General features: G+C 40.2%; 1 protein-coding gene across 5 annotated transcripts in view; it reads right to left on the bottom strand.

Moving 5' to 3' along the window:
• MPP7 (membrane palmitoylated protein 7) overlaps positions 1–15,955 on the bottom strand; it is a 306,910-nt gene that overhangs the window by 230,990 nt on the left and 59,965 nt on the right. For all 5 annotated transcript variants that reach the window (XM_019508234.1, XM_019508235.1, XM_019508237.1 and 2 more), the window contains exon 2: positions 5,570–5,736. In XM_019508234.1, coding sequence (XP_019363779.1) covers positions 5,570–5,606 — 37 coding nt within the window. In that variant the 5' untranslated portion in view covers positions 5,607–5,736. The remainder of the gene's footprint in view (positions 1–5,569; positions 5,737–15,955) is intronic.

Raw genomic sequence — 15,955 nt, 5'->3', positions numbered from 1 at the left:
GGAGGGAAGGTTTAAGTTGGACATCAGAAGGCGCTACTTCACGGTCAGGGCGGCTAGGGTCTGGAACCAGCTTCCATGTGAGGTGATGCAGGCTCCCACCTTGGGGGTTTTTAAGAGGAGGACCACCTTATTGGGGTCATTTGACCCCAGTGCTCTTCCTGCCACGGCAGGGGGTCAGACTAGATGATCTGCTCAGGTCCCTTCCAACCCTAGAAACTATGAAACTATGAAACTTGGGGCTGAGAGTCCACTAGGAAACAACTACATCTGCTACAGCCCTTTTCTTCACCAGAATGGAATGGTTGGAGATGTTTGACATCCCTAAACCAATAATGGTAGATGTCAGGGGGAATAATGGATAGGGGATAGATCACTCTAGATCTATCCAGTTCAACGATCTCTCTCTTGTATCTACTCCTGCCAGTGTCAGCGATGGGATACCAGAATAGATGGACCATTGGTCTGGCCAATAGCACATCTTACGTTATGTTCTTAGTCTCCCTCTGCCTTCTATAGCAGTGCAGCCGCGGCTCCCAGCAACAACTTTTGTATGCATACCAAAAGGTGGGGAGTTGCCTTACGTTTAGTTACTTCCTACTTGTACTGCATTAGCAGGACAAAACCTGCTGTTACCTCCTGGGACCAGCCATCTGCTTACTTGGGAAGTGCACATACCTCTCTCAGTATGGTGCCCTTTCACAGCTTTGCCACCCATTCAACTTCCTTTTCAATCCAGATGTTATTTAAAATTTGGCAATGAAAAGGTTATGTTAAAATGGGTACCAAATAAATTAAAACGAATGAAGTAGTGGAAGTGAAATCTATTTGCAAAAAAATTAAGGTGGATTAACAGCTTCTAATGACCAGTGAACATAAAGTCAGCTCCAAATTTTGTCAGCACTTGTAATTTTCTATTTGGGAACAGAGGCCACGTACAGCCAACAAAGCTGGCAAAGCACTGCAGTGAAATATTCAGGCAGTAAGCAGTGCAAGTATATCAACAGTGTTGCAGCCCCCATTTCTAAGCATAGGACAAAATTCTGACTTCAGTTATTCTATTATAACTATACCACCCCATTATCAGACATGTCACACTAATTGTCTGGGGTCAAAATCTGTCCTATAAAGTTTGGATTTATTGTGGACAATACATCAAAAGAACCAGCTTGATTTTCAGATCCCAGAATGAATTTCTAAAGACAAGTTATAAAAAAATATTTTTCTCTTGTAAATTTAGCACATCTGATATGAAGTTATAGTTATAAAAGGAATCTTTCAGCATAATTTGTATAGCATTTTTATAATAAAACCACATTCTGACACTTTAAAATGGAGTCATCTTGGTCTATTCCTGTAAATGACAAAATTAACATCAACTTCCATGGGGACAGGATTTCTGGCTCAAGTCTTTAAGGTATCAAATGAGTGAGATTCACAGAAACTAGTTTTAAACATAGTCCATTGGATTAGGAGAGCAGGTTTATTTTCCATAACTTTAGCCTTTGTTTTCTAGCACATGAGCACATTCTGAAGCTTTTGCAACAAAAAAAAAAAAACAACTTTCTTTTAAAGAGACTCTGGAAATAGCTAGGGGCCCTAGCTCAGGAAAGAATTTAAGATAGCTGCCTTGAGTTAGCATGGAATTCCAGGTTGTGAGGGAACAGTGGCACCACACTTTCAGAGTAATAGCACTAAGCAGGAAGCAACATGTAAAATCAACATATAAGCCTTTATTAATTTAAGAAGTCTTTTAATGAAAAGTATCTTTAGATTCTTAAAAGACTAAAGTTATGCAAATAAAGTTATGCAAAGATATTTGGATAAGAGTTTAACTGCAGATTTAAAAGAAAAATTTGCACAATCCAGCAATCAGAATTATGAAAGAAAAACTGATCAAGAAGAATACATTGGACATTAGCTTTAAAAAGAACGCTTGTACAACAGTTCTCTTTAGTCTCTCCATCTTACTTAAAAGTGGTTTAACTTAAGAACAGTACCTTAACGCCACTGTGAAAGCTGCAAGTAAGACTGAAAACAAGGAAAGACTGACATTACACTAAAGATACAATTAACAGGTTAATCACACCCTGAATAGTATCCTGGCCACATGTTTGAGTCAATTTAAGGCATGATTAATACAGTCAATGAGCCAAAGTTATTCCACATGTAATGTAGAACAATTTTGCAATTCGTGTGTCACACCTTAAACTGAATGTGTGGCTAGTTAGGGCTAGCCCATGACAGATCCTGCCACTCAACTGAATGTCAAGATGCAGCATGGAGCAGCCCCAGGGCACAGGACACAGCTGTCCCCTACCCAGTTGGGCTGGGGGCAGAACAAGTCCCTAGACTGTGGTTTTATAGGTCATGATGTTTAGGGACTTTGGGATTGGTTTGTGGCAGCCAGTGTCCCCTTGTATGGGAAGGAGTAATAAATGTATATGCTCCACTTCTGAAGTTCCGACAATCAGCTGATGGTTGGGCTAGGGCTAGTTCTGACCTCTGGTTTGGTCCCTGACCCCAAATAACAATTAGCTGATTGTCAGCATCTAGGTTTCAACTTGCCAATGCAAGGAGAAGGCAGTACACTGGCAGATAAGGTATAAATTGGGATCTAATCCAAAAATCATGCATCCTGCCACATACATGGGGCATGAAGGGAGGTACTATTGTTGGGACTGAAAGTTAGATCCCATTGCACCTTAAATTGAGCATTTGTCAGCAGCCTGGGTAATGCAGGAAACTAATACAAAGGGCATCTTTCATCGCTAAGCCATCCTTACAAACCTAGATCAGATGGGTAGTGACTAAAATTAATCAGCACCTGGTTGGTTTCTCCTGGAAACAAAGACACTTTTAAAAAAAGGAAGTCAGCAAGCATAACCTTCCTTCTTATTTTAGCATGGTATACAAATGTTTGCTAGGTGCCTCCCAAAACACATTCAAGAGACATAACTGGCCAGCATTTCTGAGAAATAATAGCAGACAAACCATAAACAAAAAGGTTTTGTTAGGAAAGCAACTGAAGGAAGTATAGGTGGCATCACTAACAAAAAAAGAATCAACTGAACAAGAGCTGGTGCAGTGCCTGGGCACAGTAATCGCAGCTCACTGATTTCTTGTACAAAAGAGCCTTCCTTGCCACCACAGTAAATCTTGGCCTAGTGGCCTTTGCACTGGTTCACTAAAGCAGCATGTTAACTCTGGGGCATTCCAGATGAAATGTTATCATGAGCTGGAGCAGCTTCAGTTAAACTGCATTATACTTCACATGTCAGATTGATGCATCTTATACAGAAAAGGACAGGAGAGGCACAAAATGGTGTTCCCACCAGGTACTGGCACAAGTAATAGACTCTGTGTTCTTCTTTAAACCAAAGATTGGGAATATTTGGAGAAAAACAGCACTGCTATTTGGATCAGAAAGTAGACCAGAAAATAAGCCCTTGTATTAAAACCAGGATGGAAACCCTAGTTGTGATATAAGCACTTTGCACAGGTAAAAACTGTTTTTTACTCCGCAAATATTACTTGCTATCCCCTCCGCGAGATAGGAAGAAAAGGATCATCTCTTCCTCCAGAACTTCAGCCTTTGCTGGAGTAAAGAGTACCATTTACACCTTGCAGTACCTAACACATGATTTCTGGCCTATGGTCAAAATGTTATTTAAGCAATAAAAGGCAGATGGTGCCGTCATGGGTTATTAATATGTTTTGCAGGTTTGTGGAGATGGTTAAGCTTTGTCATTAATCACAATTATAGAAGATGTTTGGAACACCACATTATTTAACAGTACAATGCATGTGCTTAAAAAAGCAAGATGTTTTAAAATTAAGATTTTAAATTGTTCACACTTTTTCAAATATTGATTTTGTTTATTCAGAAATTCATTGTCACTGAGCTTTATTACCTGTGTGCCCATTTTCTTGATTAAATAATATCATAAGCCATACTGTGTGCATTAGGTACCATTACCCTACTGCCCATCTCCACTCATTATTATACGTGCCAAATTTCAGGAAATGCCAACAGATGCTCTTTAAGTGGTTCTCTGAAGGAAAGGTTGACTGACATAAAAAAATTATTTCAGCACAGACCCTCTGTGATAAGTCCTCCAGAATTCAAGGATAAAGATCAACAAGCATACTAGCTGGACTCAACTGTCATGAAAGTGGAATGCAGTACCTCTGGGGGAGAGACTAAAGGAAATAAATTCCTGAAAATACAGCACAAGGGCTAAGAGTCAGAGAAAGGAAGAAGAAGAAATATAAAAAGGTGAATCTAATTTTAGGCAGAGAATTTTTTTTTTGCTACCAAAGCTAGATTAATCTTTTACTCCTCTACACAAACCAGGCAGACTAATGAAGCAGAATTACATGTGTATTTTAAAACCTCCCTTAAAAATCTTCCTATCCCTTTCTAGACTCTCCAGTTCCTTTTTGTGTACAAAACTATGTGATCAAGCAAAATGAGCACACACTCTATAACCAGGAATCCAAGTTCTAACCCACCTGGGGGAACTTTTTTACCTTATGTCCTGAAGCAAAAGAGGATTGTCTAACCTTGCTTATCTTACTGCTTTAGTATTCTCTACTCTAAAATGGGGCTAAACAAGTTTTGCACAGGGATGCCATGCTTGTAACACCAGGATAAAAATTAAGCCGTTGCATACATCAATGGTTCTCAACCTTTTTAGACACAAGGCACTCCTCATTAGGCTTAAAGAACCCCTCAGAAAAGGCCATGTCTTGCCATTTACTTATTTCTTGACTACAGGAACATAATTTAATAGATCAAAGAATTAAAAAAAAAAAAAAAAAACCACAAGAGTATACCAAAATATTTTTGACACTATGGATTCTTTGTTGAAATCTCTGGGTTTATCTTGTGAATCATCTGTGGATGCTTGTACACCTAATATTGCGCATCACTCTTAAGAGGATCTTGTGGCACCCCAGGATGTTGCAGGACCCCAGCTGAGAATCACTGGCATACATTATGTGCCCTAAAATTACCAAAAAGAAGAGTAATGCTTTTAAAAGCTATGAAAAACATTTATCTCTGTATCGCCACTGTCTATATTCAAAGGTGGGAATGAGGCCATCCATGGAAGACAGTGTAGAAGAGAACTTGAGAAAAGTCTTTAAAAAAAAAAAAGAGGGGAAAAAAATACCCCAAAACAGTTTGAGTTCAGAAATAACATCACTCATTATCTGTAATTCACAGAGGGGATAGTCTAGACTGTTGCAAACGTTGGGGCATGTAAAATGATTTCATTCATGCACTCTTTTTTTTTTTTTTTTTAAGTTAACGTTGTAGAAGCCAAAGACTGAACACAAATTCTTGCAAACATTATATAATCTGTTTGGACGGGGTGGGGGAGGTTAATCACTGATGTTTAGTATTTTTACATTAACTACAGGGAGAAGAGGTTAAGTTTAAAAGTGCTAGTTTAGCCAACTGTTATGGCTGCAATTAATAATCTTTTTGATAAATTCTGTAGATAAAGGTTGTAGACTTAACAAATAAGACCTGAAGGAAACATGCAGTCCTCCAAGATTTGCGTACCTGTGTCACTTCCAGATCCAGTTGATAAAGCTGGCATGATTTAGTCTACAGAATATCACACAGGAACGTTAGAATAGCACTCCACAGCCAGAAGGCAGCAGTTAATTTCAGCTGAACTGCTTGCAGCCAAGTTGTCTACAAAGATTTATGCAATCTCCAAGCTTCCCCTAGAAAGAACAGAAACATAATTTTACAATAAAGAACTGTTAAACTGTAAATTACTGCAGCTTAACTATGTCAAAAAACTTCTTTATAACTTGATCTAGTTAGTAGCTTGCAGTCCTTCCGAAACACTCTCAATACTACCTAAGTCCAATCATTATTACTAAACAAGCTTTTGATTTAATTTTAGGTTTTCAATTAAAAACAAGAGAGCACTGTGTTTATATTAGACTGTTAAGACTTTTTCCCAGGTGAAGCAAGTTTGTTTTCTTCAGTCCAGCCTTCAATCCCATGCTGCTGTAAAAATCGTTTAACATTTCCCTTCTATAAATTACATGTTTTAACCCTAGAATGTCAAGTATTTTGGAAATAAAGAGCTATTTTCCCCAAACAGTGAATACTTTAAAATTGCTCACTGTTCACCAGAACCACTGTTGTTAACACTAATACCAATTTAAATAAGGCCTCCATTTAACTTCCAATTACATTATATTTTTTTCAGTTCATTTAGCAACTGATGTGCAATTCATGTTTACAGTTTGGAATACAGATTAAAATTTCAAGATAAATGGTTAAAATACAGACTTTGAGAACATGTCTTCAGCTGGCATAAATGAACACAGCATTATCGACTTAGGTGGAAGCAATTTCCACTAGCGGAGCATGTCTCCCTGTACCTTTCGTACTAGCAAGTTATACCGGTAATTTTTAAAATTACTACAGAAGCAAGTTGCTACAAAGGGTTTGGTTTTGTTCAGCTCCTTTGGAGAGAGAGGACACTGTCATGAGTGGTCAAAGAAATAAAAACCTAGATTTAAACACAAACTATCAAGTTGTAATACAAACCAGCAAAAAGGAATTCAGTTAGAAACCAGCAAAAAGGAATTTGATTAAGACTACCAATGTTAACTTATACAGGGGTATGAAAACACAGACAGACAGACAGACAGACAGACAGACAGACAGACAGACAGACAGACAGACAGACAGACAGACAGACAAATAGTTTTTTCCTGATTCTGGAAAATAAAGCATGTCATTTAAGTAAGAAATCAGAATGATTTCAATTTGTCACAAGAATGGGTACTGACTGGGTGTTACTAATTGAAATACTACTTTCTTGAAGTCTTCCTCATTTTAAAAAGTGAATATTTTGGACATATTTGTACTTTGCAACATTCCTATGTTATAAACACAGGTTCCATACACAATATATACTGTTGCATCTTTTGTTCTCTGCAAAAAAAAAACAGGTTAAAAATTACTACAATAAAATTAAGGACTATTAGAACTTAATAAGCTATAAATAAAAGTCATGGAGCTGCTAGCCATACCTCAAATATAAACTTATTTTATATTCCTCAGCATTTAAAAAATGATACCTAAAGGAAAATTATATATGCTAGATTTCAGATGTTACCTGATTTTTAAAAAAAAATTACATACAGCAGAAATCTATAGTACCTGAAGAATTCATTTTGTTTTGTAAAAGATGACAGGTTTCACTCCACCAGCAAGAAACAACCCTTTCTGTAAATAGTGCTTTTTTTTTTTGAGACTGAAGCAATAAGGATTATGTGTTTTACATAAGTTAGATAGCAAAGTGAAGAAAATATAGTTTCAAGAGGTTCAAGGAAACAGAAAAACAAGTTCTAAATGAACAAATTATCAATTTCCAAAGGAATGTCTTGTAATAATGTTCAAAAGATCAAGGACAACTTCATTTTTCCCAAAACACAGAAGTTGAATCAGAGAAGAAAAGGTTAGCAGTCAAGGGTGACAAAGGTTTCCTTATAATGTTGCAGTTACCAAACATCTTCATGCAAGTCAAGCCAGACTTCAGTTAGAAAAAAAATCTGGAAGTGTAAGCCAAGGACACACTGTACATTTTTTTTTGAAAGAGACACGCATTTGATTTCTAATTTCTTTTTACATATATAACCTTCCTAAAGGAACATATATGATCAAGAGCTACTTATAATCCCACAATCAGCAAAAGTATCCTTATCTGAAGGACTGCAGAGTTTTCCATTTTCACGTGTGTATTAAGCTTGATAAAATGCAATAATTCTTGAATAGTCACATACCTCTTATTCAAATGTGACTTAAAGCTTCTGTCCCATGTCAAAACTGAATGTTGACTATTACAAAGCATTTTCACTAACAAATATACTGCATTTTTACTAATTAGAACTGCTGGTTCTTCAAGAAAATCCAAGTAAACTTTAAAATCCTGTTGATCTTCATATATGCCATATACTGAAAAGCCTGGATATTTTCTTCTATTTTTTTCATGGTAAATCATTCAATATTAAAAAAACAATCTAGACACCTTATTATTTAAGAAACTTATATATGGCATAAAGTTATTCCCTCTAGATCCTATATATATATTAATGAAAAATAAATGACCTGATGAAATCTTTACCAGTCAAATGCTTAATATTTTGTTGGAATGAAACAGGGATTTTTTTCCCCCTAAGTTGCAAATTAAGCTACATTTTTGCAGTGATGATGTTATTTTCTTTGGCTCAAATTATTTAAAATGCTTTGGAAGTTTTTGTCAGAGTCCAGCTCTAGGTATTGCTGACCGCTGTATGGAATCGATTTGCTGCAACACAAAAATACCAGCTGTTACAGTACGTCCTGAGAGGGATTACCGAATATTCTTAAATTGAAGTTCAATCCATCTTTCCATAAAAATTAGAACCAAAAGCCAGGAACGTAACAGCAGTATCAAGTGCACCTGAGGCATTTACAATACCCAACAGGACTGTTACAACCAGCCTTTAAAAAGAGCTTATTTTTGAAATTTCATTATTCCAGTTGTACCTTGCTTCTATATATCACACTGTATCAGATTTTTCTGGCATCTACCATGTGGAAACAGCGAAATATGTGAAGTCCTGTGATATGTTGTTGAATTTCCACCAGGCCCTTAGTAACCTCACAGGCTCCTGTAGCACTTATGACATCTAGTGGCTACACAGAGGGATACACGGATTTGCTTCAAGTATTTTATGACCAAAGAAAGCAACTATACTGTATTGTGTGTAAACAACGTTTTCCTTCTCTTCATAAAAAGTGGTTGTTTAATGTTACATTACAAAGGTCTTAGGATGCAGTTAAAAAGTACTTTTTAAATACCGTATTGCAGCAATATCATTATATATATGTACAAACATTTAATGGAATCAAGTTAGCTATGCATTTCATTACAATCTCTAAATTTCCACAGGTTTCCAATTAAACCACACAACGTTTGATAAAAACAAATTAGTCAACCTAGAGAAAATTAAGATAGGACCCCCTCCACACACACACACCTTTAAATGGAACTACTGTAACAAGCATATTCACCAACCTAGAGGCATCAGCCAGCACTGCCCAAAGTGCTCAAAAATACAGGCCAATTAACTAACCTTTGTACCAAATTTTTAAATTATAAATAGCCAGGAATATTATATGGTTAATTATAAATAACCCAGCCTCCAGGGAACAGCTTTCAAGGCTAAAGAATCAAGAATTTATGCTTCTCAGGAAGAAAAAGTACACTCTCAAGTATATGCTTAAAGATATTTAAGATTATGGGGGAAAGGGGGTAGATCCTGTTTGCAATCACCCCTATGTGCCATATAACATGCATCTAAGCCAGCAAGTCTAAGCCAGAGATAGTAAAAAGGAAGAGTGAACAAGATTGGAAAATGCTTTGAGGGAAAGGCAGCTTTTTACAAGATCTAAGAAAGGGAGGCTTACTCAGAGGAGACCAATACCTTGTATGGTTTTTTAATGAAGAACCTGCCAATCCAAATCTCTCATTCTGAAGTGGTCAGCCTTTCCACAACTACATTAGACTGGCAAGTCCCAGTCATTAATAGATAGTGATGAGCCAATTTTTCCCCTTTTGATTACCCCCATAAGCTGCTGAACATTTGATTTATGAAAGTTGTTTAAAGGCTTGAAAAAGAAGAACAGACTTTCATCACATTTTTCAGAGAGATGAAACACTTCTGGTCTGGTATGAAATGAGAAATAGCTTCAAGCAAAGTCCGGGTGTGTTATAAAACAGGGGAAACTAAAAAAACAGGCTGAGATACACAGGACTCCCACTTCACTTGTTTGCCTAAAAGATGCTACTACTCTGAGGAATATGACCTTGATTTCCAGAAAGTAGAAAGGCATGCCTGGAAATGGTATTTGAAACACCAGATAAAGATTTCATGTGGAGACAGGAAATTTGACAGGCATTCAGTTTTGTGCTTGCTGTGGAACTTCATTTAACTCAAGTGTGCTGAATGACTAAGGACAGGTCTCCAAGTCTATTCAGTACAGGAAATTGCCAAAAGAGATTTCCTAGACAGAGTCAGACTTTGGTGGTCAAAAACTGGATTAAAAGCAATACTTCCCTTAGTTTGTAGGTCTCTTCTTTTGGAAACTGTAAACTTAATGAGATCCATTTCCTTCAGAACTTTTACTGACTATGTTTCTACCTCAATTCATAAAAGTTCCAGCCTGAACATCTGCATTCAACTGTTTGTTTTTCAATATATTCCCCTTAATATCAATGCACTTGGTCCAGAGCAACTGCTTCCTGACCATGCCCACCTCACGTCCTTATGCTGAAACAACTCGGCTGCTGCAATCATCGCATCAACAGTGAAATTCTTCCCATTAATTTCTCCCTTCAGCTTGGGAAACAGGTTATTTGAGGGAATTAATCTTGTGTGGTGAATAGAGTGGATGGGAAAGAAGCTAGAATCACATTTGGTTTCTGTTGTCACTGGAACCTGAGATGTGCAGAGTGATCCACGGTCCTGGCATAGTGGCACTCCGCAGCTCCGTGTTTGAAAGCCCATAGTTTTGACTCCTCCCATGCACAGCAGTTCACTAGTATAGTACTCTACCTTGATGAACCTGCCTGTCATCATGCCTACCTTTTTACTATCCCATGCCCTCCCAAAAAACCTTACCAATAGATGCTATCCTCTGGAGATGGAACCCGTGTACTTGCAGTACTGTTTGGTCTCAAGATCAAAATGATGAACTCATGTCTCATCCCCAGTGAGAATCCTACTCAAGAATTTGTCCGTTCGTCTGAAACCACCACAAAGTTCCCTTGAAATGGCAGTCACACTTTCTTTTGTCTAGTGATCAGCCTTTGGACAACTCTCTCATGCAGACGTTTTCACTGAGGATAGCACTCACTGAGACCCTGCTGATGTCCATCTCACTGCATCAGCTGTTTGCCTAATTACTGATCGTCTGTCATTGTTGCCATCTTGAACAAAACTGAAATAACTTGTTTGGAGTAGTGACCGCTCTAGGACCTTAGCTCATGCTCGCGGTTGATTCTCCATTCCTTAAATTCAACCCATTTTTGTAACACTGTGGTATATGAAGGGGTATCATCCTCAAGGTGTTACCACCATATCCTCATGGATTTCTTTTGGGGCCAAGCCTCTCTTATGGAGACATCTGATCACCATTCTGATTCCATTCTTCTCCACTTTTCAACTTTTCTGAGATGGACTCACTTCAACATATTCTCCTACAAGTTCTGCACAGATGAAAAATGTCTCTCTCACAAAAGTGACAAAAGATCAATACTTTCATCTGTGAAACCTATTGGGCCTTAGCATATTTTTAAATAGATCAGGAAACTTCCTGAATGCCCTCAACGAGTACTAGGACACCAACAGACTGCATCTGATTCCGCTTACAGATCTGTAAATTGTTTCCGAAGGAAGACCAGTAGCTCCGAGAACCAGTAGATTTCCATCAGTCCTGTGATTTTTTGCTTTGTTTAAGTTACATCAATCCTCAGCTACTGCCAGTAGAGTTGCATGTCACCACATTTAGCTAAACTTTGAGAACAGTAGCTGAGAATTCAGTCTAGCTTAAGAGTCCATTTAATATTTTCAGTTACTTTTGCAACCTGGGGCATGCCTCAAAGATGAAGTTTTCCTTCTTGTGAAAAATCAGCCCTGTATTTTTCTTCTTGAAGCCCCTAAAGACGTTAGAAAAGAAACAAGCCCTTGATATTTCTACAAAATTCTAGTAGCAGGGGCAAAAACAGGAGATGATAAAGGCCAGAGGTATTTCTAAAGGAGAAATAAGACATGGGAGAAGAAGGTGGAAAATATCACAGATGGATGCTCATTAATATGCAACAAAACAAGAATTTTTAAGGGCTTTATTACTGATTACACTATGAGCTGAAAATGCTGATGGATGTTAGAGCTAGCTCAAGTTTGGAGCAGTTATAATTCAGGTTAGCAAGGGCCTAGAGGACTGAAAGGTAAGAATCTTCTCCCTTCCCATTCCAGGTCTCCCCTCCCTCCCCCACACTCCCAGGACTCCACCTCCCACCCCTTGGGGTTCCCACACTGTCCTCTCACCCCTGGGATTTCCCCCCAGCCCCACCCACTTACTTGTGGCTGTCAGCACTACTTGTCCAGTGGAAGCAGTCAAAGAAACGTTAACCTGCCTGCCAGGCTTCCACCGCTGCCACCAGGCTGGACGTGCAGGGGGGCAGGGGCAAAGGTAACAAGCAGGGATCTGGGGTGTTAGGGAGGGGGGACAGTGGGCCTGATTCTGGGCCAGTGAAAGAGGGGGCAAGGATGGGGTGTTTACACTAATGTGTAGCCCAGAGTTCTCCCACACAGTGTAACACAGCTGGGTAACACGGATCAGAGATAACCCTGTCCTGGACTGCCATAATTTGGAGCTGCCTAACCAGTGCTTAAAACTAGTTTCAGGTGTTAATGTGCAGATAATTCAGGTGTTAACAGCTCCAGAAGCTGCCCAAAATTACCATGCAACAAGGTCCTAAGAAAACTTACTTAGCTACATTACCATTAAAAACTCCTTCTCATGAGAAGTCTCTTTGCTGTACACAAGTAGAGCTTTACTTAGAGCAATGACAGAAGTTAAAGGACTGTCACTCAACCAAGCATCAAACTAATGTAATTTTCAACTTCCACAATCTTCATTTAGACACAGGAGAAGAGTTAGGTCAGGACTATCATGTACACAACACATCCAGGGCCTTTAATGACATATGGTTTTTTATCCTATTTTTCCCTTATTCCGCTCTGGCTTTCCTGTCTTCTTCCATGATATTGATTTGCAAGGAGCATAGCCATTATTCACCAAGTCATCAGCTTTTCATTAAATTCCTTTCCAAATATTTGTTTCTGTAGTACTTGCTATAAATCTAGTAAACAATAAAGAGGCAGATAGGGCACAGACAGAAATGACATTTGTTGCTGACCATCCCCTTGAAAATCGCTCTAAGGTCTTGTCCAAATAGAATAGCATGACTACAGACCCTTCCAATCATGCAACAAATTAACTCTCATTACATGAGGGTTCAAATGAGGGCCACTCCTAAGCAGATAGAAATGAATTGAGTCAATCTGCTCTGGCTGCAGCACAGAGCTGCAGCTGCGGCCTGGATGGGAGGGGAAGAAGGTCCATTCTGGGGTTCTCACCCCCACTGGAGTTGGGGGCGGGGAAGAAGAGAGTGGCAGATTGTAGCCCCTCACCTGGGAGGGAAGACTCCAATCTACCTGCCTCCTATCGACACCTCCCCACTCCAGTGAAACTAAGAAAACCCCAGAAGACCTCCCGCCCCTGTCTTCTCCCCACTCCCATCCAGAGACAGCAACAGAGCTTTGGGGTGGGGGGCTTTGAACCAGGGGAAGATGCAGCCTCTCTCCCTGGACTGACTCCAAATCGGAGCTGATCCCCCACCCTCCTGATCCAACAGCTAACATCTGTTGGATCAGAGATCAGTCTAATTCATGGCGCTTTCTATGAATTACCATGAGTTAGACTTGGGAGCTGTACTTCTTTCTAAGCCCATAAAGCATAATGAAACAAGTGCATCTTATTCTTAAGTGAGCAGCATTATGGCAGTCATAGTCAGACTTTTATTTTTGCTGGGGGAGAGGCAAAGATGCTGGACATGTGGAAAGTTTTACACGTCTCAGGTGACAGTTCTCTTCCTGAGGGGGGCCAGGGCCCTCGGGGACCCCACACACTCAGCATCCACGATGGCAATCTCAGTCCTAGACCTCCTCTTCCCCACATCTGTGTTCAGCCTGTAAACGGTCTGGGACAGGAACCAGGCCTTCAGTATCTATTCTTAGTGGTACCTGTAGAAAACCTAACATACCTTTGGGAACTCCATACGATGCAAAAGTGAAAGAATATCTCCCTAAGCAACCAACTACACATGCCACGTGATGTTACAACCTAAACCAGTGATTTTCAATCAGGATGCGGGGCACCCTGCCAGGACAATCCCCCATTCCCACTGTCAGGCCCCTCTGCAAGGGGGTAAGGTACCATAATTTATAAATTAGTTTTTTTGAAATTGGGTGCCACTTGATTCACAAAAGTAATAGAAAGTGCCTTGAGTCCAGTGAAGGGTGCCTCAGGTCCAAAAAGGTTGAGACTCACTGACCTAGACAATGAAAGATTTATTTTTGCCAAACCAAGTTATTAGTCATTTCCCCTGTATCCCTTCTTCAAAGCAAAGATGGTGCCTGTTAAAAGGTGTTGGACCTACCATCCTAAAAACTCTAGGCTATTTGTCAGATACACTGAGCACCTAAAGCTCCCACTTACTTCAACAGTGAGTTCTTGAGACCAAATACCTCAGGGGGGTTATTTAATCAAGGAAGAGGCATGTCACAAGCAGGAGCATTTATAACTTTCTCTAATGCTGCTCAATCTGTATGAATAAACTCTAGACCACAGGAGGTATTCCGGAAATAATGTAATACTGTATTTTTGCCTAGAGCAGTGATTCTCAACTAGGGAGCTGCAGTACCCAGCCCCTGTGCAGAAGTAAGTGTGACACTCACTACTTTTCCTGCCTGCCCCAGAGTCTTATGGCCTGTGGCTGTCCCCTTCTATCTTCCAGGACTCCCTCTGCCAGCTGCCCTAAGCAGCATGCCTTAGAGCAAGCAGGCCAACAAGTGGAGGCCACACTTTTAAGTTGAGCTCTCCCTCTGGTTTCTTGCATGCTGTTTTAAATAATACAGACATCTATTCAACCAGGAGCTAGACTGAAACACACCTTCATATAGGCCAGGTATAGGCAACGTTGTTTGGCCAGAGAGCCAAAAAAACCATAATGTCTACCTTGGAAGGTGCCAGAGTGCCAACACGCCAGAGCCCAGAGCAGCTGTTTGCAGCCTCCCAGATGCAACCGGCCCACAGAGCCCAGTCTGCTTGCAGCAGGGCTTGCAACCTCCCAGCCACCTGCTGGGAGCAGCCTGGGCTTGGTGGCTGGCAGCAACTGCTTAGAGCCTAGACTGGCAGTGGTATGCTGAGCAAAATGGCCTTCCATGCCATGCTTGGCACACATGCCCGGGGGTTGCTGACCCCTGATATAGGCCATAGGTGGTCAACCTTTTGGTCCCATGGGCTGGATGAGTGGTATGGGTCCGGTCCACTGCCCCAATCAGTGTGCCCACTTAGTGTGTAGGGCCATGCTATCCAGCCTGTAGAGCTCCCCATGGGTCTGGAAATTTGGCAGGACAGAGCAGCAATTAATACTGCCACCACTTCCCCACTGCCAAATTCTTGGACCCATAGGGAACTGTGCAGGCCAAGTGACATGGCTCTGCAGACCACATATGGCCTATGGGCAGGGGGTTGAGCACCCCTGACAAAGGCTACTCAACATTTATCAAACAGTAAAGAATTCTTTTTTTTTTTTTTTAGTTAATTCAAAGCTGTGATCTAATGTCAAAAACTTGTCCCTGATCCCTCCAGTCCCTACAATCATTTGCATCAAATGCATCTCGTGTGAATTTTACCTTTTGGGGATGCGCACATAGCTAAAGCTAAATGGTTAGTTAATCCTTGTGTGTTCTAACAAATTCAGGAAGAAGATGAAAACTCAGCAGGGGCAATACAAATTAAACCCCAAGAGGCTGATGAAAGCTTAGCCACCAACTTCAGTGGACTTCACACCCTACTTGGGATGAACATTATATGGCAAATAGAGATACTGCTGATTCCATACAAGTTTAACAATCGTGGAGACCTGGGGTGGGCAATTGTTTCAGCTAGAGGGCCACTTACCAACTTTTGGTGAGCTGCCTCTCGATAGGTGCCCCACCCCCTGATCACCATCTTGGGACCAGAAGCCCTACCCCCTAACCTTTGCCATCAGAAGTCATTCCCTAACACTTTCCCCTAGAAGTA

The sequence above is a fragment of the Gavialis gangeticus genome, unplaced genomic scaffold, assembly GCF_001723915.1.
Source record: "Gavialis gangeticus isolate Ggan-Ray unplaced genomic scaffold, GavGan_comp1, whole genome shotgun sequence".
Classification (NCBI taxonomy): domain Eukaryota; kingdom Metazoa; phylum Chordata; order Crocodylia; family Gavialidae; genus Gavialis; species Gavialis gangeticus.
Note: the sequence above shows the minus strand (reverse complement) of the source record. Positions and strands in the feature narration are given on the sequence as shown.